The 24,186-nt window shown below is 42.4% G+C and overlaps 1 protein-coding gene across 3 annotated transcripts in view; it reads left to right on the forward strand.

The window, feature by feature from the left end:
* Window positions 1–3,214: 3,214 nt before the first annotated feature.
* Window positions 3,215–24,186, forward strand: part of TRPM8 (transient receptor potential cation channel subfamily M member 8) — a 38,660-nt gene continuing 17,688 nt past the window's right edge. Inside the window, exons 1-13 of one of the 3 annotated variants that reach the window (XM_054380842.1) lie at window positions 3,215–3,331; window positions 5,137–5,210; window positions 8,561–8,717; window positions 12,346–12,523; window positions 12,874–13,046; window positions 14,203–14,377; window positions 14,869–14,936; window positions 17,536–17,733; window positions 19,482–19,584; window positions 20,509–20,627; window positions 20,966–21,256; window positions 22,152–22,247; window positions 23,536–23,698. In XM_054380842.1, coding sequence (XP_054236817.1) covers window positions 3,215–3,331; window positions 5,137–5,210; window positions 8,561–8,717; window positions 12,346–12,523; window positions 12,874–13,046; window positions 14,203–14,377; window positions 14,869–14,936; window positions 17,536–17,733; window positions 19,482–19,584; window positions 20,509–20,627; window positions 20,966–21,256; window positions 22,152–22,247; window positions 23,536–23,698 — 1,912 coding nt within the window. The remainder of the gene's footprint in view (window positions 3,332–5,136; window positions 5,211–8,560; window positions 8,718–12,345; window positions 12,524–12,873; window positions 13,047–14,202; window positions 14,378–14,868; window positions 14,937–17,535; window positions 17,734–19,481; window positions 19,585–20,508; window positions 20,628–20,965; window positions 21,257–22,151; window positions 22,248–23,535; window positions 23,699–24,186) is intronic. The other 2 variants (XM_054380844.1, XM_054380845.1) reach the window with 2 other exon arrangements.

The raw sequence follows: 24,186 nt of genomic DNA on the forward strand, positions 1-24,186 counted from the left end.
GTAGCCATCTAAATTCTTCTGGCTGTGTGTTTTTGCAGAAGAGGAGCTGCTAGGGCTTTGATAATTGCTTCTCTGCTTCAATCTCATGCCTGGAAACTATGTTTGCATTAGCTCATGTCCTGCTTGGGGAGGCAAGGAGGGTTCCTAAAATGACCCCAAACTCAGGGAAGAAGGTAAAGCCAGGCTGTACTTGACCAGGCTGTATAGCCAGACTATAAAGCTAGAATTGCTGTGCTTGGTCTTGCATCTGTCAGTGAATATGTGATGCCAGCCAAGTCCCTAAATGATTCACAGGTGGTTCCTTGGACCTCACTTCATGAGTGTCCAGCACAAGGATCCAATGGCTCTGAACTAGTCTTGGGAATGTAACGAACAGAAATGGTAGTTTGGCTGCTCTTGGCAAGCTGCTAGTGCTTCATATTCCTTTAGTGGAGCCCTTCCCACTTGGCCAGCTGAGACAGGAGGTCACTAGTGCAAGCACAGCCCCCCCTCCCCCCCTCTCAGGGTTCACCAACACACACACATTCACAGATCCTTTGAGCACCAGCATTGCCTCTCTGTTTGCCCAGCACCCCTGCCTGGAAAGTTAAAAAATAATTTTAAGATAGGAGAGGTTGCAGTGATTGGGCACAGAACTCAGACAGGCATGCTCATAATCCCTTTCATACCCCTTTCTTCCTATTACTCCTTTGTTGCTCCCTTCCTGCCCTCCCCTTCTCAGCTAGTAAAGTTCCACTGCCCCTCCCCACCCCCAGACCTCAGGTTTGCATCTTTATCTCTGCTTGCATGAAGCTTCTTGCTAACCCATCAGGTACTGTGACTAACAAGGTGCTCTTTCTTGTCTTTGACTCCATGATGCTGGATTGCCACATTTGAGCTTCTGTATGTTTTCTGCACAGCTTCCCTCTTTTCCTTAGCATCCCGTTTGAGAAGCCCACCTCATCAGACCACCTCTGCAGTAAACATTCCCACATTTCACATACCCTTATCAATTAGTGTTTAACCAGATTTGGATCTCATCATTCCCTTGTCTTTCAGCCAGATTCTTCTCTCTGCATGTTCTTTTCTTATGACTTCCTCTTTTTTCTTAGCCCTCTTTGCATTGAAAGGGCCCTTAAGCAGATACCCTTAAAGGAGTAGGTGCTCTCTCCTTCTGCAGACCCTTGCAGTTTATGTGTAAATCAAAACACGTTTCTGGAGATCTGAAGAAGAGTATGACCAGACCAGTGGCCTCTTTGGAGGTCAGCTTGTTCTACTGTTTTTTTGTCTTGAGTTTGCCACAGGGTCTTTTCCTGAATCTGGTGCAAAGCTTGCCAGGCTTCTGTTCTTGCTCTGAAGATGGGAAGAGCTGAAGTTAACACCAAGGAGATTAAGAACATCAAAGCAGCAGTATACTCTTTTCTGTTGCTTCTACTTGGGAGACAGCATAGCACCTTTCTGCAATGCTGAAAGAGGAAATCAATTGCTCTGAGGTAGATCTGCTGTCCAAAACCTTGAGCAAGTGTACATAGCCTTACATTTCTCTGCAGCTGGAAAGAATTCCTGTGTTGAAGGCTTAAACCAGCACAAGTGTAGCTGTTAAAGGCACATGTTTTGAGAAGTCAGTTTGGATCTAAATTTGAGAGAGATCGTGATGGTAAATGAGACATGAAGGGATGATACACCATTTGGTTTCCAAGGAAAGGGGGTTTGTTATTTCTCTGGGCTGAGAATCCCAAATACACTGGCTTTCCATTTACTGCTTCTAAGTGGTGAAAATAAAACCTGTGCCTGAATTGAGTGCAGGTGCTGCCTTTCATACAACACTAAAGCAGAGCAGAATGAGACTTGTCCCCAACATGAGTTGTACAGCTGCACTGTCATTATTACTCAGGTTGCCATATGATCATAGAATCATTTAGGTTGGAAAACACCTTTAATATCATTGAGTCCAACTGTTAACCCCAGCACTGCCAAGTCTACCACTAAACCATGTCCCTAAGTGCCATGTCTTTTAAATGCCTCTGGGGTGATGACTCCACCACTTCCCTAGGCAACATGTGCCAATGATTTGCAACCCTTTCAGTGAAGACATTTTTCCTAATGTCCAACCTAAACCTCCCCTGACACAGCTTGAGGCCATTTCCTATTGCCTGTTGCTGAGGAGAAGAGATTGAGTCCCACTTCACTACAACCTTCTTTCAGGGAGCTGTAGTGAGAGAGAGGGTCTTCCCTCAACCTTCCTTTCTCCAGGCTGACCAACTGTAGTTCCATCAGCTGCTCCTCAGAAGACTTCTGCTCTAGATCTGTCACTGGCTTTATTGTTCTTCTTTGGAAGTGCTTCAGCACTTCTTATGTCCTTCTTATAGTGAGGGATTGGAAACTGGACCCAGTATTCAAGGTGAGGCCTCATCAGTGCCAAGTACAGGAGGAAAATAGCTTTCCTACTCCTGCTGGCCACATGACTCCTGATACAGGCAAGGATGCTGTTGGCCTTCATGGCTACCTAAGCATGCTGCTGGCTCATGTTCAGTCATCTGTCCATCCACACTTTCAGGTCCTTGTTTGATAGGCAACTTTTCAGCTGATCTTCCCGAACAGCATGGGGCTGTTGTGATCCAAGTGCAGAACCCAGCACTGGTCTTTGTTGACCCTCATACCACTGCCCTTGGCCCGTTGATCCAGCCTGTCTAGATCCCTCTGTAGAGCCTCCCCACTCTCAAGCAGATCAACATTCCTGCCTAACCTAGTGTTACCTGCAAACTGATGGAGGGTGCCCTTGGTGTCCTCCTCCAGAAAATTGATAAAGATACTAAACAGAACAGGCTCTGGTACTGAGCCCTGGGGACATCACTTGTGATTGGCCACCAGATGGAGTCAATTCCATTCACCAGCGCTCTTTGGTCCTGGCCTTACAGCCATGATGAAATGCGCTTTCCAGCCTTTTTGCATTTTCTTGGGTTTAAGTCATTCTTTTGGCAGCAGAAGATGGGAAGGAGGAGAAGAACTTTGGAAAGTCCTAACAGTGATGCTGAAGAATTTGGGGAAAGTAGTTGTGGTATGAAATAAAAGAAAATGTTTTCTTTGAATGTTAGCTTAACGTTTTAGGAATGAATACACTTGCTAATTCTTCATGCTGGATTTGAATAATCTGTCCCTTGCTTTTCTAAATCATCTTACTGTTTTTTTTTTATCTAGTGAAGAAAATGACCATTGCTCCCTCATCTCCTCTGCCATGCTCTTTCAGGTTTCCATGGGCACCATGAGGCACCGAAGAAATGGCAATTTTGAGAATTCCAGACTCCTCTATTCAAGCATGTCTCGAAGCATAGATGTGTCCTGCAGTGATGCTGTGAGTATCTGCTACAAACTTAATAAACTTGAGTGTTGTCTTGGGATTGGGCCACACTGGTTATGAATTGGATCATGTCAGGAGCAGGATGATTTGTCACTCAACCTTTATGGCAAGGTTTTCCTAGCCTGGGATCCTTCAAGGAGTAGTGGTGCTTTGTTGACATGGTGCAAGTGTAAAGATGTGTTGCATTCCTTTTTAATCCCTGTAACTCATTATTGTCTTTTCCCAGTCACTTCCATTTTTACATATTTTGAACCTCCAACATCTACAGGGAACTTGATGACAAAGGTAGAAGACATATCACAGAATTGTCAGGGTTGGGACCTCAAAGATCGTTCAGTTCCAACCCCTGCCATGGGCAGGGACACCACACACTAGATCAGGTTGCTTAGAGCCCCATCCAGCTTGGCCTTGAAAACCTCCTTGTAACAGAATTATGTTAAACTTTCCTTTTAAAGATTTGCTGATCACAGAGGTTGTCTGGCAGATTTCTTGCTTCTGATGGGCTACAAGAGGCCTAATAATGAGCTCTTAGGTTTTTATCAAGTGTTTTCCCCCTCTATTACTATTTTTTGGTCTTGCATTATTGTGACTTTCACTGGCTAATAATGTTCTCTTCCACTTTCTTTTAGATATTATACTTTTTAATGCTTTTCTCCTTGGAATTGCTTACTCTAATTAGGCTACAAGAGGCCTAATAACAAGCTCTTAGGTTTTTAGCAAGTGTTTTCCCCCCTATTACTTTTTTTTGGTCTTACATTATTGTGGCTTTCACTGGCTAATAATGTTCTCTTCCACTTTCATTTGGATATTATACTTTTTAATTCTTTTCTACTTGGAATAGCTTCCTCTAACTGCTGTTTAACTACAAGTGTCCTATCAAAATGCTGAACTATAGCTATACGTTTACCCTTTTCATCTCAAGCTAAATCTTGGTTTGCAAATCCAAGTGGTGCTTAAAACCCAAACAAAACTCCCAAACCTCCAAAGCTTTTATCAGCAGGTGAGGCATTTTTTTGTTTTCCTCACTTACAGAGGCAGATTAGGAATGAATTTGCATATCACAAGTTTGAAAGATTCCCCTGCTTGTGGAGTTTCAGGGTTAATACAAGAGTTAATGGTTAAACAAGCTGGGGAGACTTTGCATTCCACTGAGTTCACACAAAGTACGACTTTAAGGTGTGTAGGTCTCTTGCTGGGGTCTTTTGTTCTGTTGAATTCAAGTGGTCTCTACCTGAGAAGTTTTTGGTTCTGGTTGTTTTTGTTTGTTTTTCGCTTGGGAAGAAACATTTGTTGTAGTCTTTAATGCAGTATCTAAGTCCTTTACTGCTTGAAAAATATTGTTAAAGCTGTAATTTATTAGAAATATGGAAATACTTTATAGGCTACAGCTACCTGTATTGTGTATTGTGCCACTAAATTCAAGTAAGGTGTTTTCTGTATGGATCTTTCAGATTAAAAGCTGGAATCAAAACACTTTCCAGCAACTCTTAGGGTATCGAATCTATGTTGACATTCAAGGGCTTTTTAATTTTTTTTTTCCCTGAGGGGGAAGACATACCTTTCATCTCCTTAGTATATATAAAAAGAGAGAGATATGAATCCTATTTGTGGTTTTAAGTAATCTTTTCTGTCCTGTCAATGTCCATCAGTGCTTTCTAGCTGCCTCCCACCATCCGCTTTGAGAAAGGAGACTTAAGAATTTGCACCAATTTTCTTTCTCCTTAAACTGACTATGCTGTTATTGTTTCTTCTGGTTAATGAGTTATCAAAAGTAAACTTCTCTTAAAATTATTTTCAAGGACTTGGTCAGCTTCATCCAAGAAAACTTTAAGAAGAGAGAATGTGTCTTTTTTACAAAAGACACCAAGTCAATGTAAGCAGACTTTTTTTTCCTCTCGTTTTACAGGTGTGGGAGGCTGGTAGCTGAGGGTATTTTTGCCTGCTGACCCATGTGGCTGGGGTTGGGTGGGGAACAAACTTTGCATGTTTTTTTTTTTGCCAAGAGTCTGAGTCTTGCAGTGCAATCTCACCTCAGTTGGTCTTGTACAACTCCTTTCATTGTCACTGTTGATTTGGCTTGTTTGCACATGCCTGGGGTATTCTGCACTTGTGGTCAAATAAGTCGGAAGTGTTATGGTTTGACAGGCACCCAGAGGGCTTTTCCCAGCTCTAAGCCAGTGCACTCCAAACTGTCTTGATTGCACATTCCATCAGTAAAAATTTTTTGAACCTACCTCTCAATGTATGTTTCTTTATCAACTATATATATCTACTACTGTTAATAATATGTACATTATAAGGTGTGCACAAAACCAGAAATTAAAAACCAAAAGGGACAAAGATGAAATAAACGCTATTTCTAATATTTTTAAAATTAAAAAATGTACCCCACTTTGGAGACTACTGCTTTATACTCTCTGGAATTTGTGTTAAAACTGGAAATCTATCACTTCGAGTGATAGATTGCATCAAGCAATTTGATGTAAAACTAAGGGGCTTGACCTTCATGCTGTCAGCATGCTTCCAGCAGCTCTGTTAAAGGTCTTCAGTATCAAATTCCCTGTTTGAAATGAAGTTGTGGCAATATATAGGTGCTTTTAGGGATGTAGAACCAGCACTGGGGTTGGTGTATAAAAATGTATATATGTATCAGAGGTTTGCATACTTCAAATTTTCCTTTCAGACCCAAATCACAAATTCCATGCCCAAGCCTTTACAGCAGAGACAGGCAGTCACTGGATTTTGCTCACACTGATGGTCTCTTATGATAAGATAATATGCCTGCTATATTTTCAGGCAGAAGTACCTATGCAATGCAAGTTTGAGGACCATAACATTGCTTTGGGTGGTGTTTTTTAATTTTTATAATCTCAGTAGAAAAGTGATCAAACTAATACAGCTGCAAAAGTTCTAATATAGAGCTCTGAGGGCTCTCAAAGTAACCCAGTTCTCCTCTGAAGCTGAGAGGAAAAATACTTTGGAGAGAGAAACAGGAAGGGAGGGAAATTAGTCTCATTTCAGAAAGTCTTACTTAGGGTCCTCTTCTGCCATCTAAAATGGGATGCCTGGCAAAAGCCCAGCAAAGGATGGGAGAGCTGGTTCTTATCAGCTTGCTTCCTAGAAGCCCACTGGGAAAGGATTGCAAGTCATACTCAATACTTGCTGGGCTCTTCTGCATGTTTTTAAGGTAAGGTGGGTTTACTTTGAAGTTACTCTACTACAGTAGAATAGAACAAACCATATAAATTTTCTTTCTTTCTGAAAGGTAAGCTGTGACTTACCTTTAGAACAATCTTCACAGGAGGGCATTACTCAATTTCATGTTTTCAGTCTGCAGGCTATAAAGGTCCATGTAAACACACAAATTAATGTTCTCATCTTAATCCTTTTGGGTCAATGCATTTTTATTTTTCTTTTCCAATATGTCCTCCTCTCCCTATGTTGTTACATTGCACATTTAGCAATAGCATTGTTCCTCTTGCTTAGTCTCCCCATCTCCTTTTTTGTGCTGCTATCAAAATGTACACCGGGTAACTATTTACCTCATGTTACTTGGTAACTTAGAGCACAGGGGCCATGTTTGCTCCCACTTACTGCTGTTGACATTGCTTACCGCTCTTGGCTGAGAGCAGTTGTCAGTCAGTCCTCTTGTTCATAGATTATGGTCCCTTCTCCATGCCATTTGAGGAAGCAGGAATATAGGCTATGCAGAAAAATCTGTAGATTGTGCTGCAGCTTTTCCTAGGGAAAGTTCTCCCAGCTTTCCTGACTAGCCCTACATAACTCAGGTGCGGATTCTTCCTTCTCTTCATGCAGTGCCACTGTTGGTGAGGGGTGCACTGTTAGTGCCTGTGCATGGTGGTGGTGGGGAAAACGTGCTGGAACACAGTCAACTGCCTGCAAAATCTGACATTCATGGATTCATAGAATCTATTTCCTGTCTTTAGTCGGCAAAATTTCAGAGATCGGAGATCCATTCACCGAATGTCTTGGGTGCAATTAGGCATCTCTCAGGCCCTGAGTTTGCATGGGAAATGATTACACTTAGCAATCATCTTAGTGATCTTTTCATGTCTGGTTAAAAGCACGAAAAAGCAAAGAAACCACTTGCACACACAAAGTTAGCAGTTGATAAGGTCATGTCTGGTAGTGCCTGATGCCACATTCTGGTTAATTTTTCTTCATTTCTGTGCACAGCTGTAGGGTTTCAACTCTAGGTGCTGGTGATCTAGCTTGATTTGTAGTAATGGAAGAATTTACACATAAAAGGTCCATCCAGCAGTGTCAGCTCATCTCTCAGCACAGCTTGGCTCCTGCGGTGTGTGCTACTCCATTGCTCAGTGCCAGACAAACAGAAGGAAACATAGACTCAGAGATTTCTTTGGGTTGGAAAGGACCTTTAAAGGTCATGTAATCCAACCCCCTTACAGTAAGCAGGGACATCTTCAGCTTTCTCAGAGCCCCATGTGGTCTGACCTGGAATATTTCCAGGTATGAGGCATCTACCACCTCTCTGCTCAGCCTGTGCCAGTGTTTCACCACACGCATGGTAAAAAAGGTCTTCCTTACATCCAGTCTGAATCTCCCCTCTCTTAGTTTAAAACCATCACCCCTTGTCCTGTTGCCACAGGACCTGCCAAAAAACAAAACAAACAAAAAACAAAAACAAAAACAAAAACACCCACTCAAACCAACCAACAAACCATCCCAAACTTTTTTATTGGCCACTTTAAGTGCTGAAAAGCCATAATAAATTTTCTCTTCTTTTCTGTGGGCTGAACCACACAACTCTCAGCCTGTGCACATAGCAGAGGGGTTCTAGTCCCCTGATCATTTTCATAGCCTTCCTCTGGACCCATTCTAACAGGAAGGAGTGCTTAACATGAGGAGGTGCTGGGCTCAGCTGAGAGGTGGCTCATTTATCCAGTAGTAAATATAAGTGCACTCATATCCATCTGTTCCATAGCTCCATCTGCTGCTGGTTGTGTTGGTACAACCCTGCTTCAAGACTTGAAGTGATTGCTACAGCAGACACTGTGTTCTACAAGCTCCAAGTTTGTTGCAGAGTAATGCTTCTCGGGAATGTCCTGATTGAGCAGAAGTTTGGAAGGTGGCATCAGCTGTGAACATTTTATTTTTCTTGTTAATAACTGTGTCAGAGCTTCCTGTCCTCTGCTCAGGATGACAACTGAGTGGTTTCATATCTATTCATTCTTCTTTCAGGGGTAATTTATGTAAATGTGGAAACCCTGAGAATCAACACATAGAGGGCACTCAGGTTAATACCAATGAGAAATGGAACTACAAGGAGCACACTAAGGAACTTCCTACTGATGCCTTTGGGGACATTCAGTTTGAAAACCTGGGGAAAAGAGGAAAGGTAAGTGACTGTGTGAAGCGTATACATCAGGCTCCTGTTGAGCGCGCTATATTCAGAGTCCTGAACCTGAAGCCCATGAAAATCAGGGAAGGTGAAACTGAAGTTGTTTTTATTTTGATGAGAATAGAATTTGTTAGCCTACAAAGGAGATAAACTGGTTCTGAAAATAGGTAAGAAAAAATTATTTTATTCTGTGTTATTTGTTTCATGGGTTGATGGTGGGAATGAAAAGACATTATCTGTTTCCAGGTGTGGCAGAAGAATGGGTGAATGAGGGTGATGCTCAATTATAATTTTTCTTTTTTCATTATAACAAGCCTGTAACACAATTTTGAAGACTTGTACAAGGAGGAAATACTTTTAAAAGAGGTCCATGATGTCTCTTGAGGACTCTGTGCCCTTCCTATATCAGTGTGCAGTTAGCAGCCATTTTGTGGTCCCTGTTTGTATAGAAATGTTACGGTGCTGAGGAGCAGCTTTAGTACCCTTTTATCTGCCTTTAATGGTGAGCTCAACCTGATAAGTGCTTGAATAATCAAGGTCCTGGTAGAGATCCCTTGTTCCTGACTGTCTGACTTTAATGCCAAGACAAGTCTGGTTTTGAAACATTGCATCTTTCCAGTGTGGACTAACTTCTTCTTTGGAAAGAAAATGATGTGAGGATCGGGTCCAGTGCAACTTTTGAGACAGGAACACCTTTGAAGGTGCAGCAGGATCTCTGACATCATAACCACAGGGATTTCATATCTTGAGGGATGAAAGACCTTTCTATGGATATGTACTTTTCAGTGCAGAAGCTAGATGTTCCTGCTTGCAACTCCATAAAATCATCATTCATGCTTTGTAACGTCTTTAACCTGTCATCCAGCATCTGGCTACAAAGCTTGCTGACCTACACTACCTTCCTCACTAGCTGCTCTGTGTGCAGACCGTTGCAGTCTGTGGATATATACTGCTCCTTTCCATGCAGTTGTATCTTAGGCTTTTGGCTGGGGATGTTGTTGTGGGATGTTGGGATGAAGCTTTTGTGGCCTGTGCCCCAAAGAATAACGTCATTTGGAAGGGCTCTCCAGAGTTCTCTAGCCAAAACCCTTACTCAAAGCATATCCACAGAGATCAGCTTGTTCAGGCCCATAACTAATCAAATATTGTTTCCCAAGGAGGAGATTCTACAATGATGGTAAATTCACTGGGGATGTAAGCGATTAATGCAACTTCAGAGGGATTATTTTGTATGTTTTCCTCTTAACTGTGTTTTTCCTTGGTGTGGGGACAGTGGAGGAGTGGAAATAAGAAAATACCTGGTGCTGCTGCTTCTGATGATTTATACTGATACTATGTGAGGAGTCGGATATGGCTGAGCTCATCTGCCTCTTCTAAATGACAGATATTTACCACCAGTGCAGCTTGCTTGAGACCATCAAAACAAATGAGGAAAATCAGAGTATGCTGTATAAATTAACTTGGTTTTATGCAAAGTAGCAGAAACAAGGCATTGTGGTCAGAAATAAGACTGAAGGTTTTGAATAGTGTTTAAACAGATCCAAGTACTTCATTATTTCTTGAAGCTTCGTAGTACTTTGTTGTAAGCTCTTGCATACCTTTACTGAAAGAAGAAATGGTTCACTGTATTTCAACATTTCTGGGTTCTAGAGCTTAAATGTTTTTTCCTTAGCTTGTGTCCCCCTTCCCACTTTGGAAATAAATTTTTGTGCCCATAGCTGTTTTTTGAGGACTCTCAAGTCCACTGTGCATGGTTCAGAGGTTACTTTGTTGAATTACTGCTTTTAAGTCTCCTAATCTATCCCATCAGCACACTGGCTGGATTTACATCTCCATTGTGCATCCTTGTTTCATATACCTCAAGGCACCTGCTGATCTTAAACACTGCAAAATATTTTCTCTTGATCTCATGCACAATGGGGAAAACTTCAGGCCCAAGGTAACCTAAAAATTGCTGGCTATTATCAGTGAAAGATGGGAAGTTTTATACCCTGCATCGTACTTTAAAGGACAGATGAGTTGTAAAAAGTCTGGTGAAGAGCAGACCAATAAAATCTCTATACTGCTTGCTTTTTTTTTTCTTTTCCCTTCCCTGCAGTGTGGCTCAGATCTTGTAACATCCAAAAACATTGCAGTTGCTGTATTTTATGTTCTGGTTGCCATCAATCCGAAAAATGTTTGTGTGAATAGCTTTCTGAGTTCAACTGCTGAAATGCTTTGGTATCGCCTGTGTTAAGAGAGTTGTACCGATCATGGTTGTGGTGCACAAATTGGCTGTACCAGGAGATGGCGCCGTTGTACCTCGGAGAAGAAAAAAAGGCTGCACTGGGGGTTTCACTCGCTTGAGTAAAGCCTTGCCAAGGACTCGAGGTGGCAATTTCCCCTCATTTTCAATGAATGAAGCTTTGCTGTGACTTAAATGTTTCGAGTTATGCACAGCAATGATGTACGAGCACGGAATGTGCTGTATGGGTAATTCAGCTTCGGTGTCTTTTACTTGGTACTTGCTTTACACAGGTGAAAACCATTTGTGCAGATGAAAACAGCTCATTGAAGTAGAAAACTTAATGGAACAAAAGTAGTCATTCACGTACAGGGTGCTCTGTATCCATAGGGTTTAGGAGAAATGCCTTCTAACTATAGAGCTAACAGGTTTTACAGTTAATTTTGCTGGCAGACTTCCCCTCTGCTATGCAGGACCCTGTCTGAAAACCACCCAAGCCTTCATGTAGATGATGCTTTAGGGCAGAAGCTGTGGGAGAACCTTAGCCCTCCTGCATAGCTGTTGGAGCTTGTTAGACTTGATTTTGCTGGTCTGCAAATACTGGGCAATCTATACAGAGTTGCCTGTGATTCAGGCCCAAGTTACTCCTTTCTGTCCCTGGTGTGGGTTGTATAGCCATGACTCTCTGCCAGAAAGTCCATCACACTAAACTGCTAACAGTGATGAAATTGCAAAAAGGCTCTTGAATAGCACAGCAAGAAAAAGCCAGAGAGCCTTTTACTGAAATGGAGACATAGTAGTTGCACCTGAGGCCTGATCATCCATCTGATATGTTTTTTGACATACTCATACAACATTTAAGCTTTACTACATATTTGATAAGATTGTGTTATATAAGATGCTGTTATGGCTATGTTATGATAGGGACACCATGCCCATGAAGCCTAGAATTTCTAGTTCATTAGGGCTTTAGTAGCCAAATCACTTGGTGGCACTTGCAACCATGACTGATACAACTCTCTAGCACAGGCTATACTAAATGTAGTTATTTTTAGTTTCCTTACAACAATGCTACTACTGATCCATAATCTAAGCTGTAAATAGCACTGCTACCATAAACTGCCTTGGTGGTGTGTTCATCCTTTCAATGTTCCTCTGAATCCCAAGGTCAGTGCTCTTACCTTCCTCTAGTGAAAGGTGAGTTGGGTGCCTTGTTGTAGGGCGAGAATGAAGGTGCTTCAGAGAAAGGAACAGAGTCTTCATCATCGCTTCATCTTTTGTCTGCCGGCTGTTGGAATAAGACTGATTGTACATTAGAGAAGAAAATGAGCTGGCTGGGAACAGACCTGAATTGCTATTTATCTCCTGCTGCACTTGTTCTCTCGTTTTCTCTCACCCAAGTACATCCGTTTGTCCTGCGATACAGACTCCGAAACCCTCTACGACCTGCTGACCCAGCACTGGCACCTGAAACCCCCGAACCTTGTCATCTCTGTCACTGGGGGCGCCAAGAACTTTGCGCTCAAGCCTCGGATGCGCAAGATATTCAGCAGGCTGGTCTACATTGCCCAGTCCAAAGGTAATGACCTCCATGCGTGTCTGTATTGCTCACGATGCCGTTGGAGTGGTAAGCACCTCAAAGGGCTGGCAGGGAAGCCCAGGATTTCGGTTGTTTCTGCTCGGCTGGTGCACTTGGGGCAAATGTGTCCTAACAGCTTGGAAGTAACAGGGTTGAGAGAGAGTCATGGGATGCCCACAGTAAAGCAAGGTAAGTTGGTTAGCTAGCTCTTTGTGCTTGACTGAAGAACACAAGCTTCTTCCGAGGTGAGGTCTTGGGGAGGGGATTTTGTTGTTCTGTCTTAAAGATAATGCATTAGGAGAGTGGATGTTCTCCAGCATTCCCCCCGGTTTATTGGATGTTGTCCCCAGGAGCCTGGATTTTCACAGGAGGAACGCATTATGGGCTGATGAAGTTCATTGGGGAAGTGGTCAGAGACAACACCATCAGTCGGAGCTCAGAGGAGAACATGGTGGCTATTGGCATAGCAGCCTGGGGCATGGTTTCCAACCGAGAAAGTCTGATTCGCAGTGGAGATACTGATGTAAGAAACATGTATGGGTTTGTGGGGAAGGAAAGAGGAGGCTTGGCTGTCAATTGTGCAGATTGTCCCTGACTGACTGCTGCTGTGCTAGGCTGATGCTATCAGCTGTGTGATGACTAAGTTGAGTGGTCAGTCAAGCTCTGCTTGTATGTCTGGCAAAGCACACCTCAGCAAAATGCTTTCCAGTGAAATGTTTGCATAGAAGTAAATCTGCCTGTGAAGCCTGAGCTACTGTACGATTCAACCTGAGGGCAGCTTTTCTCCACCTTACATAGCGGTGAAATAAGCTGTCAAGTGCTCTTCCCCAGAACAGGAGGAAAGTGTTCTTGTGTTCAAGATGATTGCACACACCAGGCCTGGTGGGGAGAACTTCAATTGTGGGCTCAGCATGACTGTTTAGCTGCTCCACTTTCATGTCTGGCAGACTGTTAGGGAGTAACCTCTTCCATGATTATTCTAGCTGCTGTGAAATCCCTACACACTTGTCCATAGTGAGGATTCCTGTGAGCTAAGACTCGTCAAACCAGCTGGTGCTGTTATGGATCTTGCTCATTGACACTGTTGTCCTATGTGTCAGATAAACTGGCATAGCTCCTCATCTTTTTTTGTCTACTAGACACTATGTAACATGTATGAAAGTCATCCTGCTAAATAAATAAAAGCAGTTTCCTGAGGACTCTAAGGAGGTTTGAGGGCTGAACTAGACGATCTCAAGAAGTTCCTTCCAACCTAAACAATTCTGTGAAGACTTGAAAGTAAGTTTGCCACAGACTTCATGTTTCTGGTGGCTGAAGGAAGCATGCACCGCTTAACAGGGTTTCTGGAAGGGGTAAACTATTGCAAATAACTTCCAATGTTCCACTGTCTTTGCAAGAGATGTGCTTCAGCCCTCTGATCATTTTTATGGCCCTTCTCTGGGCTTTAAACCTAGAAATAAATTTTTTCTCTGCAAATATTTATGCTGTGCTCATGTGTGAGGTTTCTCATGCTGTCTTCTGCTGCTATTAGAACTGACAGTGAGCAGAATCTTTTGTCAGACTCCTAAGTAATGAGGACTAATTGGAGGCTAGGGGTTCAGCTGTCATTGGCTTGTCCTTGAAGGTCTGTACATGCTCTGCCCTTGCACCTCTGTTAAACACTGTGCTTGTGCTTCTAGGGTTATTACTTGGCCCACTACATAATGGATGATCTCAAGAGAGACTCTCTCTATTGCCTGGATAATAACCACACCCATCTCTTACTGGTTGATAATGGCACCCATGGGCAGCCAGCAGTAGAGGCAAAAGTCCGAACTGAGTTAGAAAAGTACATTTCGGAGAGGGTTATCCCAGGTAGGTGTGGCCATCAGGTTGCAGACTTCTTTCTCCTTAGTCCTTGCACACTTTGGGGCTGATGCACAATGATTTATTCATGTACTTATTTATTTGAAATGTTGAAGTCTCAGAGGTTCTGAATTTTCAACTCGTGATAAGAACCTTGTGCCTACACTCAGTGGTCAAAGCAGTAGGGAAATACAGGAAAATCACATGTTTGGGGACGTTGGAGCTAGTACAAAAATCTGATTTTAATGAGGAAAAAAGTATGTTAGAGAAAGTTGTCTGAAGCCAACTGTACAGAATGTTAATCAAAACTGAGTTTTCATTAAAACCAGGAAGAGTTGTTAATAGATTTGGAAAAATGAACAGTAAACTAGTATCAGAGTGTTTGCATGAACTGTGTGGAAATTCTTTCATTGTACTTAGGGAAAAGTAGTTGTTCAAACTGCACTAATGGGTTGAATATTTTTCTTTTCTTTTTTTTTTTTTTTTGGTATTTTTCACAGAATCTAATTATGGTGGGAAGATTCCAGTTGTGTGTTTTGCCCAAGGTGGAGGGAAAGAGACTTTGAAAGTAAGTTTATCTCTTTTACCTGTTTCCAGGATTCCAGTAGGGATATTTGTCATATTTAAAACAGATTACTCCACAAGCAGCTTGACAAAGTAGACTGTCCTACAGTCCTATTATTTACTGAAGCCTGCCTAGCACTTGCTACATAAAGACCTTGTTTGCAATTGCATTTAAGGGTAGAAATTTTGTTTCAGTTAATGTTTTCTGTGTAAAATTTATCCCTCTGACTGACATACTGGAAAACTGTTGGCTGGGCTAGTTCAGTTATCCTGGTTCTTCCATTATACATCCATCACAAAAATGTTTGTTTCTTGTGTTTATTGAGAAGCAAAGACTTTTGAGTCTTTGCCAGTCATGTAGCTCTTGATCCTTCTTATATAAATGTGTCTAAACTGTAGTTGGGGAAAACTTGTTTTGCCTGTGCTCAGTGAGGATTAGTGCTTTCTTGTAATACAGAGGAAAGGCTGGATGTACTGGAGATGCTCTAGCTCAGAGCTTGCTTGAACTGACTTGTGATTGTTGTGCCTGAGAGCTGTGGGCTGCAACTAGTTTAAATCTAGGCAGCTGAGCAAGGCAGGAGGGCTCTGGAGATTCTGCCACTTCTAAGACTAGAAGGTGAGGGAGCAGGCATCATCAAATAGATAACAGGTAGGAAGAGAATGTATAGACTGGAGAATGCAGAGGGAAGGTGCTTGAAACAGGATGTTTAGATGACACTTAGGGAAGGGCCTTCTCGATATGCCTCAGTGTTAAACCCCAGGATTGTTACTTCCTTGTCCACCTTACAAGAATGTAGATGAGTGGCCTGAGTGAGGAGGGTGTGACTAAAGAAGCAGGGGCACCTGGCACCGGGGAATTTAGAGTGAGTGGGATTTGCAATCAGGATGTGTGGGATAAAAACAGTGGGAAAAAAAGTGGTTCAGACAGCAAGAAGAGCTGATGTAGCTGGGCCTGAAGGACCTTGAGAGAGCTGAGGATAGGTGCTAGATTTGGCAAGAGATTCGGATGTGATGAAAAGATAACGTCAGTGTTTGAATCAGTAAAATTAAAGCAGGATGAAGGGTGGTGAAACACTGGCACAGGTTGCCCAACGAGGTGGTAGAAGCCTTGTTCTTGAAAACATTCACAGTTAGGTAGGACAGGGCTCTGAGCAACCTGGTCTAGTTAAAGATGTCCCTGCTTTAATGGTTCCTTCCAACTGAAACCATTACATGATTTCTTTTTTTTTTTTTTGAAGAGGTAATCTTGTGGTATTACCTGACCAAAACTGTTAATAGTGAGGTGAATCAAACAGATTTATTAGCTATTTTATCAGAATGAAGAAAAGCCTGCTTATATTGAGTGCATAATTCCCAGCAAGAGGTTCCTCTGAAAAGTAACTGGGTGGTACTTCAGTTAAGGGTCCATGCTGGTCTCTTGGCTTATTGATGTTACTAGTACATGCAGGTGTTCTTGTCTACCTTCCTGCTTAATTACAGGTGAAGATTTTCTCAAGAATAAATTGAGTCTCTGATCAGCCCAAAGTGACACAGTCGGTTCCACGCTGTCAGCACCTGCCCTTACTAAGCTTCGCTCTTAGCGTTGGTCAGGAAAGACTTCCTCTTTCTCAGCTTCTCTGATTGGTGTGTGATAGGAATCAGCTTTAGCACAGGAGAAGTAAAACTGTTTAGAGCTTCTGCTTTAAACTCCCTGTGATGTAAAATGTGCCCTTTACTTGGACCCCTCTTAAGAAAAGCACTTTGATCTAGTTGGTAAGAAAAAGCCTCTATCCAATTGGCAGCAGTAATGTATTCATGGGTTTGATGGCTTCAAGTTGCCTTTTGGCTGTTGCTGCTCTCACAGAACTCTCTCTTCAGAGAGCTAACAGATGTTCCGTCTTCCCAGTGCCTAAGGATAACTTGCATTGGCTCCTTTTGTACAATTTATTGGCAGACAGTTTATATTCTGGTGACTGTCTTCTTGATGGTCAGGAAGCAAATGAAATAAAGGTTGCCTGTTGTGGCCTTTGCAACAGGAGAACTAATGATCTTGCCATCATTATTTCAATACCTTTATTTTAAGTTTTCTTACTGATTTCAGCTTTCTTACTGATAAGCTATGTACAATGTTGTTGTGTGAGAAATCACATGAACATCTACTTGGAGATGTTCAGTAACATTGGAATTTGATGTTCTCATGATACCACAGAACTCATCTCTGTGTAAAAGGCTGCTGCTTGTGTCTCCTTGTTCTCAGCTGTGCTGTTACTTGAGCAATGCCACACCATAAACCACCAAAGACTGTGGCTGTGCAGTGCTGGAATGTGTCCTGAATGCTGTTTCCATTTGGCAGTTTTCCTGATCTGCTAAGCGACTCGAAAATTTGGCAGATGGTGATTTCAGTCCCTCAGTTTCTGTGAGGCTCTTTGCAGCCCTCTGTCATTAGATGAATGCTGTTTTAAAGTGTTGTCATTGGTAAGGTATCAGCAGGTAGCAATAAAAATACTGCTCTGGACTACAGGCTTCTGTTTTTCTCACCTAATCAAACCTTTGGTCTCTAGACTTTCATACTGAATAACACAGTCAGGCTTCAAGTGATCAACTCTTCCTCTCTGATTCCTTAGTCCATCAATGTGGCCATCAAGAGTAAGATTCCCTGTGTTGTGGTGGAAGGCTCTGGCCGAATTGCTGATGTCATTGCTAGCTTGGTGGAAGCAGAAGGTACTCTTGCTTCTTCATGTGTCAAGGAGAGCTTGCTCAGATATCTGCCTCGTACTATTTCAAGGCTCTCAGAAGAGGAGACTGAAAGCTGGATCAAATGGGTAAGTGTGTGCTACCATAGGGAGCTAGCAAGGCTGGAAGTGGGATTAGGGTAGAGGAAATTGGAGGTGAGGAGCAGCTAGTAACTTCCAAATCATGGATGTTGCTATCAGGTGGTGTGTATAGGATGTGCAGTGCTCCTTGCCTTTATATATCCATCAAGATTTAAAAAGAAAAAATCCTGACTTTCATAATTTATATAGATTGGAACAAAAGGAGTGGGTGATTGCAATCTTTTGGAAAGGCACAGGAAAGCCAAGACCCAGATGTATTGTAACTGTCTGCTTCTTGGATGCTTGGAGTTCCTTTGGAGCACTGGCTGCTGGTGTCGATGTTGCAGTTCCTTTGCATGCTTAGCGAAGGTGCAGAATTGGGACTTTTGCTGAATACGGCCTCACAGTATTAAATCCTGCTGAATTTACTCAGAGACAAAGAGCTATTGCTGCTACCCCATGGACTTTTAGATTGCAGTGATTCTACTTCAGGATTCTCTCATTCATTCTGAAAGTTCTTGTCTGTCTTCCTTCATCCCTTAAATTATTGTGCAGGACACATTTCTCTTTGACTAGGAGTGGAAAGTTTAGGACTAGAGGCTTGATCAATGTTTCACAACAGCAGCATCCCTACATCATTTCCACTGGGATTCTGCTATTGCATTGACTTACTAGTCCTGCGTACACAGGACACAGTTGAGGGTGCAACACTGTACCTACATCAGCAAATTCTGCTTGTGATTTTTTGCCTCTTTGACCAGGGGTAGAGCCTTCAGAATGTAGTCACTGTTGTGATCCCATAGGTAACTGTTTGTTACAAGACTGTTTTCTGGAAACTGGGCCAACTGGAGAAGTAAAGAGAGCATCTTGGGTTACTTGAGCCAGTACTGGAAAGTGGTTGTAGCTGTCTGGTTACCTGACCTTCAGGTGGATCTGGTATTAGATATACTTCTGCTCTTCTGAATAGAATCGAAGAATCGCCTGGTTGGAGAAGACCATAAGGTCATTGAGTCCAACCATAACCTAACATCTCTGTGTACACAGGAAAAAAAATGGAGCTCCAGAAAAGTCTTAGTGTTCTGTGATTTTTTCATAAGTCTTAGTTCAGTTAACAGTCCATTAACTTGCACTTTGAGCATGGAGACTGTGGCATCCAAACCTGCCTCTGAGCAGATCACAAGCCTCTGATTTCCAGAAAGAGCTCTGCACTGGAGAGCATGGAACTTCTGAAGGCAAATTTTGGGTCACTCCTCACAGCTTCTGCTGAGTAGCCTTGGAATGTACCTCCTTCTGCAGTCAAGAATGGCTGAGATTGTCTTCGATGTGCTTGAATGAAAGTAACAGCACAAATCTTGGTTACATGGGAAATGATCTCTATTTTTGACAAAGCACAAGAAGGTAGAAGCTGTTCTCTATTCAACTGCTAGACAGTTTTTGAAACTTGTGCTGTCACAATCTGGGTTTTCTTTGAGTAGTTTCTAATTACTGAGATTACATCTTCTTGGTTATGATGGTCTGCATAGGGGAATCACGTGTATTTGCTGTATGTTCATAGGATAATTAATCCTGTACTTCGCTGACTTTAGAACTCATTACTTCTATCTAGACTTGATTAAATTTTAACTGCATGTAGAAATGAGACTGGTGAGAAGCAGCTTTGCTACAATAGGATGGGAAATTTCTTTTAAAGATACTCTAAGAGATCAGCTACTAAACAGCCTAAGATTGCTTTGAAATTGAACTTCTCCTTTTTTTAGATCAAAGAAGTCCTTGAGAGCCCTCATTTACTGACAGTTATCAAAACAGAAGAAACTGGAGATGAAATTGTGAGCAATGCCATTTCCTTTGCTCTGTACAAAGGCAAGCAATTGTTTTTCTGGTGATTTTTTTTTTTTTTTTGAAGTAGGTAGAAAGATGTCTATGTGTTTTCTTGAACATCCTGCTTTCGAGCAGTGCCATCTCGGTAGAGTTAAGCCTCTGTCACAATGGGATTTTATCTTTGCTCCAAGTGGTGTGAACAGGCTACAGGAGTGTTGTGGGATCTCTTAATGTGGGTGAGATCAAAGGCATTTAGTAGAGCTTTGGGGGGTGGTGGGTTAGCATTTCTAAGAGTAACAAGTATGCAGCACAACAGGGAGACAGGAAACCAAGCAAAGGATCTTTTCTGTGAGTTATTGGAACATAACCTCGAGTATATTTTGGCGTATATCTGGATTATTGAAGAAGTTTGGCATTCAGCAGGGAGAGAAGTACTCAGCTAATTAATGTTTAATGTGTAGGGCTGCTTCCTAACTCTGAACTCTTTCAAATCTCAATGACTTGCTACCATGAGTAATTCAGACACGGACTCTACTACTCCACCAGAGCAGAACTGGTACTCAGTAAATGCTGCTGGTCTGACCTAATTTTCCTGTTTGTGCTTGGAGAAAGCCTATAAATGTTGCAGCTGCTCATGACACTTCTTGTCTAGGGCTGCATTGAGAATCCTCTGCAATTTATTTTGTGTAGATAATGCAGGACACTGAAGAGCCTGGAGAAAATGTTGTGCTCATTTTGGTTGATGGGGTGCTCCTAGCAGCTCATTTGTGACCTATGCTGAACCGTAAATATGTATCTGAGCCTCTAGCATCCACTAAAACCCAGTCAGGAACATGTGCATGAGCTTGGGGAAATCACTTGATAGGGGTCTTGTCAGGTGGAGTGTGAAAAGCAGAGGTGAATAGGTATGTCAAGAAGCTCTTCTGTGTCTGGTCTTTTACCTAGAGGATTGTTCCTTCTCTGCAGCTTTCAGCACCAATGAACATGACAGAGATAACTGGAATGGGCAGCTGAAGCTGCTGCTGGAGTGGAACCAGTTAGACCTGGCCAGTGATGAGATCTTCACCAGTGACCAAAACTGGGAGGTACAGACCACTTCTGAGTGCAGTGATATGGGACAGGGGAGAAGTGGGAAGAGACATCTTGTAACAGCAGCCACTATCTCAGCACCCCAACCTCTCTGATGATATGTAAGATTGTCTACTCCTCCTTGTACTGACATCACTGATTGCAAAGGTTATCTGCCCAATCTAGAAGTGCTCTACGCTAACCAACAAGGACAATTGCACACAGAGCAAAGCCTGATTCTGGTGAAAATGTGGTACCATGAAGGAACATGTGGCAGTTAGACACATACATCAAGTCTTAGGTAAGGTTTACATGTCGTGTGTGCCCTAATATTCACTTTTCTGTTTCTTCCTAGTCTGCTGACCTACAGGATGTCATGTTCACAGCCCTAGTGAAAGATAGGCCCAAATTTGTCCGTCTCTTCGTGGAAAGTGGCTTGAATCTGAGGAAGTTCCTTACCACAGAGGTCCTTAGAGAGCTGTACACAAACAACTTCAGCAGCCTGGTGTTCAAGAATCTGCAGATTGCAAAGAACTCCTATAACGATGCACTTCTCACATTTGTGTGGAAGATGGTTGAAGACTTCCGAAGAGGTCTCAAAAGGGATGACAAAAATAGCAAGGATGAGATGAAGATACATCTTCCAGTAAGTGATGAGTAGTTTGATCCCACTATGTGTCCTCTGAAAGAAAAACAATAACCATCAAAAAATATGGGAGTTTATTTGGGTGTGAGTTGAAATATTTCTTATCAAAGCAATAAATGCTCTAGTTATGTTTGGAGTGTATAGCAATATAAACTCAGAGTCTGGTACAGAGGTGCATAAGGATTTGGACTCTTATTTTGGTAGACTCTTGTATATTAAACCTTGCTTCTGGCAAGGATGTTAAGCACTTCCTGGAATTCATTCTGGTAAAACCAGACTCTCAGAGCACAGTGGATCCAAACATCAGATCCAAAGTGAGTTTCAAAACTGGAACAGAGAGGAAACTTTTCAAATCAGTTGTTGACTTCAGAGATGCAATGCAGTGCATGGTGTTCAGGGGAAGCTTGGTTTGCAAAATACTGATTGGCTGTGAGTTTCCACCAAAGCTTGTTATTCTCTGAAGTTACGTTGCTCAGGAGTCATTTTGTGATGGTTTTGCCATTGTCAGCTGTGAATAGGACTAATGCAAAGAAGATAGTGCTATAGAAATTGGCATAAAGCTAGTGTTCTTTTGAGAAGAACTTAATCTGTGGTCACTGAACACAAAGTCAAGCTGTGAGTGAGTCTGTTTAAACTGCATGGGTTAAAGCAGAAAGTGACTTTGACCCAAACGACTTCTAATGACAACTTTAGGAGAAAAGGGGAGACTGCTTCTTCCACACCACATAGGATAATACAAGGCCTAACTTATATTAGCATGTGCCAAATACCAAATAGCCAGGAGAGGATCAATGGACTGGTTGTAAAAGAACAGGGGCTTGGCAGGCTAGGATTTGTTCTAGTTGAAAACAGTTCAGTGAACTTAGGTCTGAAGAGTTGCTGCTTTTTATTTCAGGATGAGTGTCCTATCACAAGACACCCCTTACAAGCTCTGTTCATTTGGTCAGTTCTTCAGAACAAGAAAGAGTTATCTAAAGTAATTTGGGAGCAAGTAAGTTGAATTCTTCTTTATTCGTCATTGCAAACAACACAGTGGTGTTCCTTGTCTGCAATTTATAGGCCTTTGAAGGCATTGAGCCTAACTTTAAACACACACCCACATGAGAATTGCTAGATGACTCTGGAAGAGGTTTAATGTTACCCATTTTGTGTTTGAGTATGGGAAATCCTTTTGTTTCCTGATGTCACATGTCAGTCAGCAGCCCAAGCTAGCTTTATCCTATGGTTGTATGCTCTCCTCTGTGTTCAAGTTGGGTGCTGAGTTCCCACCCATTCCAAGCTATGGATGTGTTCTGATCCCAGGTATTTGATTGAAATCTGTTTCTAACTTTGGTTAGACAGTACATTTAGTGATGATTGCACCAAATACAGAATTTGCAGGCCATAAATGTGAGGTTAATGTAAGCACAGCTGATGGATGCTTGGGCTTATGTTGATGCTAAATGGATGCTTGGGCCCAGATTGTGTACACTTGCAGCCCAGAAAGCCAAATGTATCCTGGGCTGCATCAAGAGAAGTGTGGCTAGCAGGTTGAGAGAGGTGAATCTCCCCTTATACACTGCTCTTGAGACCCCACCTGGAGTACTGCATCCAGTTCTGGAGCCCCTATTACAAGAAGGAGCTGGAGGTGCTGGAGACAGGACAGGAGGATCATCAGAGGGCTGAAGCACCTCTTCTATAAGGACAGCTTGAGAGAGCTGCAGTTCTTCACTTTGGAGAAGAGAAGTCTCTGAGAAGACTTTATTGTGGCCTTCCAATATCTGAATAGGGCCTACAAGAAAGCTGGGGAAGGGACTATTTATGGTGTTGGGTAGTGATAGGACTAGGGGGAATGGATCCAAGCTAGAGGAGGGTAGATTTAGATTAGATGTCAGGGAGTTCTTCACCATAAGGATGGTGAGACACTGGAAGAAGTTGCCCAGGGAGGTGGTGGAAGCCCTACCCCTGTATGTTTTTAAGGCCAGGCTGGATGTGGCTCTGGGCAACCTGATCTAACGGAAGATGTCCCTGCCCATGGCAGGGGGATAGGAACTCATGACACCACAGACCCTCTTTTGTGAGTCTTCAGCCCGAGAGACAAAGCTGTATATGCCACATATATAACTATTAAATATAAGACCTTTTCAAACAGATCATAAAGGTGTTATCAAACCAGTACACTGATGGTTACCATTTATTTTGTGGAAGTGGATCTTCATTTGCCAGTCATGCTGGAGAACTGAGCAGATGCTGCAGAAAGGGACATGATTTTTAAAGAATATATTACATTCCCTTTGCAGAAGTCTTTGCATGACTTAACTCTCTCTCCACAGACCAGAGGTTGTACATTGGCAGCCCTTGGGGCCAGTAAGCTCCTGAAGAGCATGGCAAAGGTAAAGAATGATATAAATGCTGCTGGTGAGTCTGAGGAACTTGCTAATGAGTATGAAACAAGAGCAGTAGGTAAGTGTTCTCTTGAAGTCCTTTAGAAATTTAATAGGATGGGTCAGAGACCAGGAAATAGTTTCCTTTCTTGGAACATGACTTGTTTTAGCAGTCTCCAAGTCTGGTGTGTATCAATGATTGCACAGTGATGCTTCTATTTTGTGTGAAGCAAAACTGACAACCCTGCTGGTTTTGTTGAACAAAATGCAAGGCCAAGTAATTCATTCAGTTTGCCTGAAATGCTGCCCAGAAATCCAACTTGAGTTCTGAAGAAGAGAAATGACATCTCAAACGGAAGTGGCAAGAAAGCTTTATTTAGAAAACTAGATACTCAACATTAAGTGCTTCCTTTTAATGTCAAAATGTGGTTTTACTGCTTGGAAATTTTGCTACACCATCTGCTCCCAGCAGAAACTGTGTCTTGTCTGAACAGGTTGCCTCCAGAGGTGGGTGTAGTGGGGTGGGTTTTTTTGGGGTAGAAAATTCCATTAATTGGGAAGAAAAGC

The sequence above is a fragment of the Indicator indicator genome, chromosome 5 (assembly GCF_027791375.1).
Source record: "Indicator indicator isolate 239-I01 chromosome 5, UM_Iind_1.1, whole genome shotgun sequence".
Lineage (NCBI taxonomy): Eukaryota > Metazoa > Chordata > Aves > Piciformes > Indicatoridae > Indicator > Indicator indicator.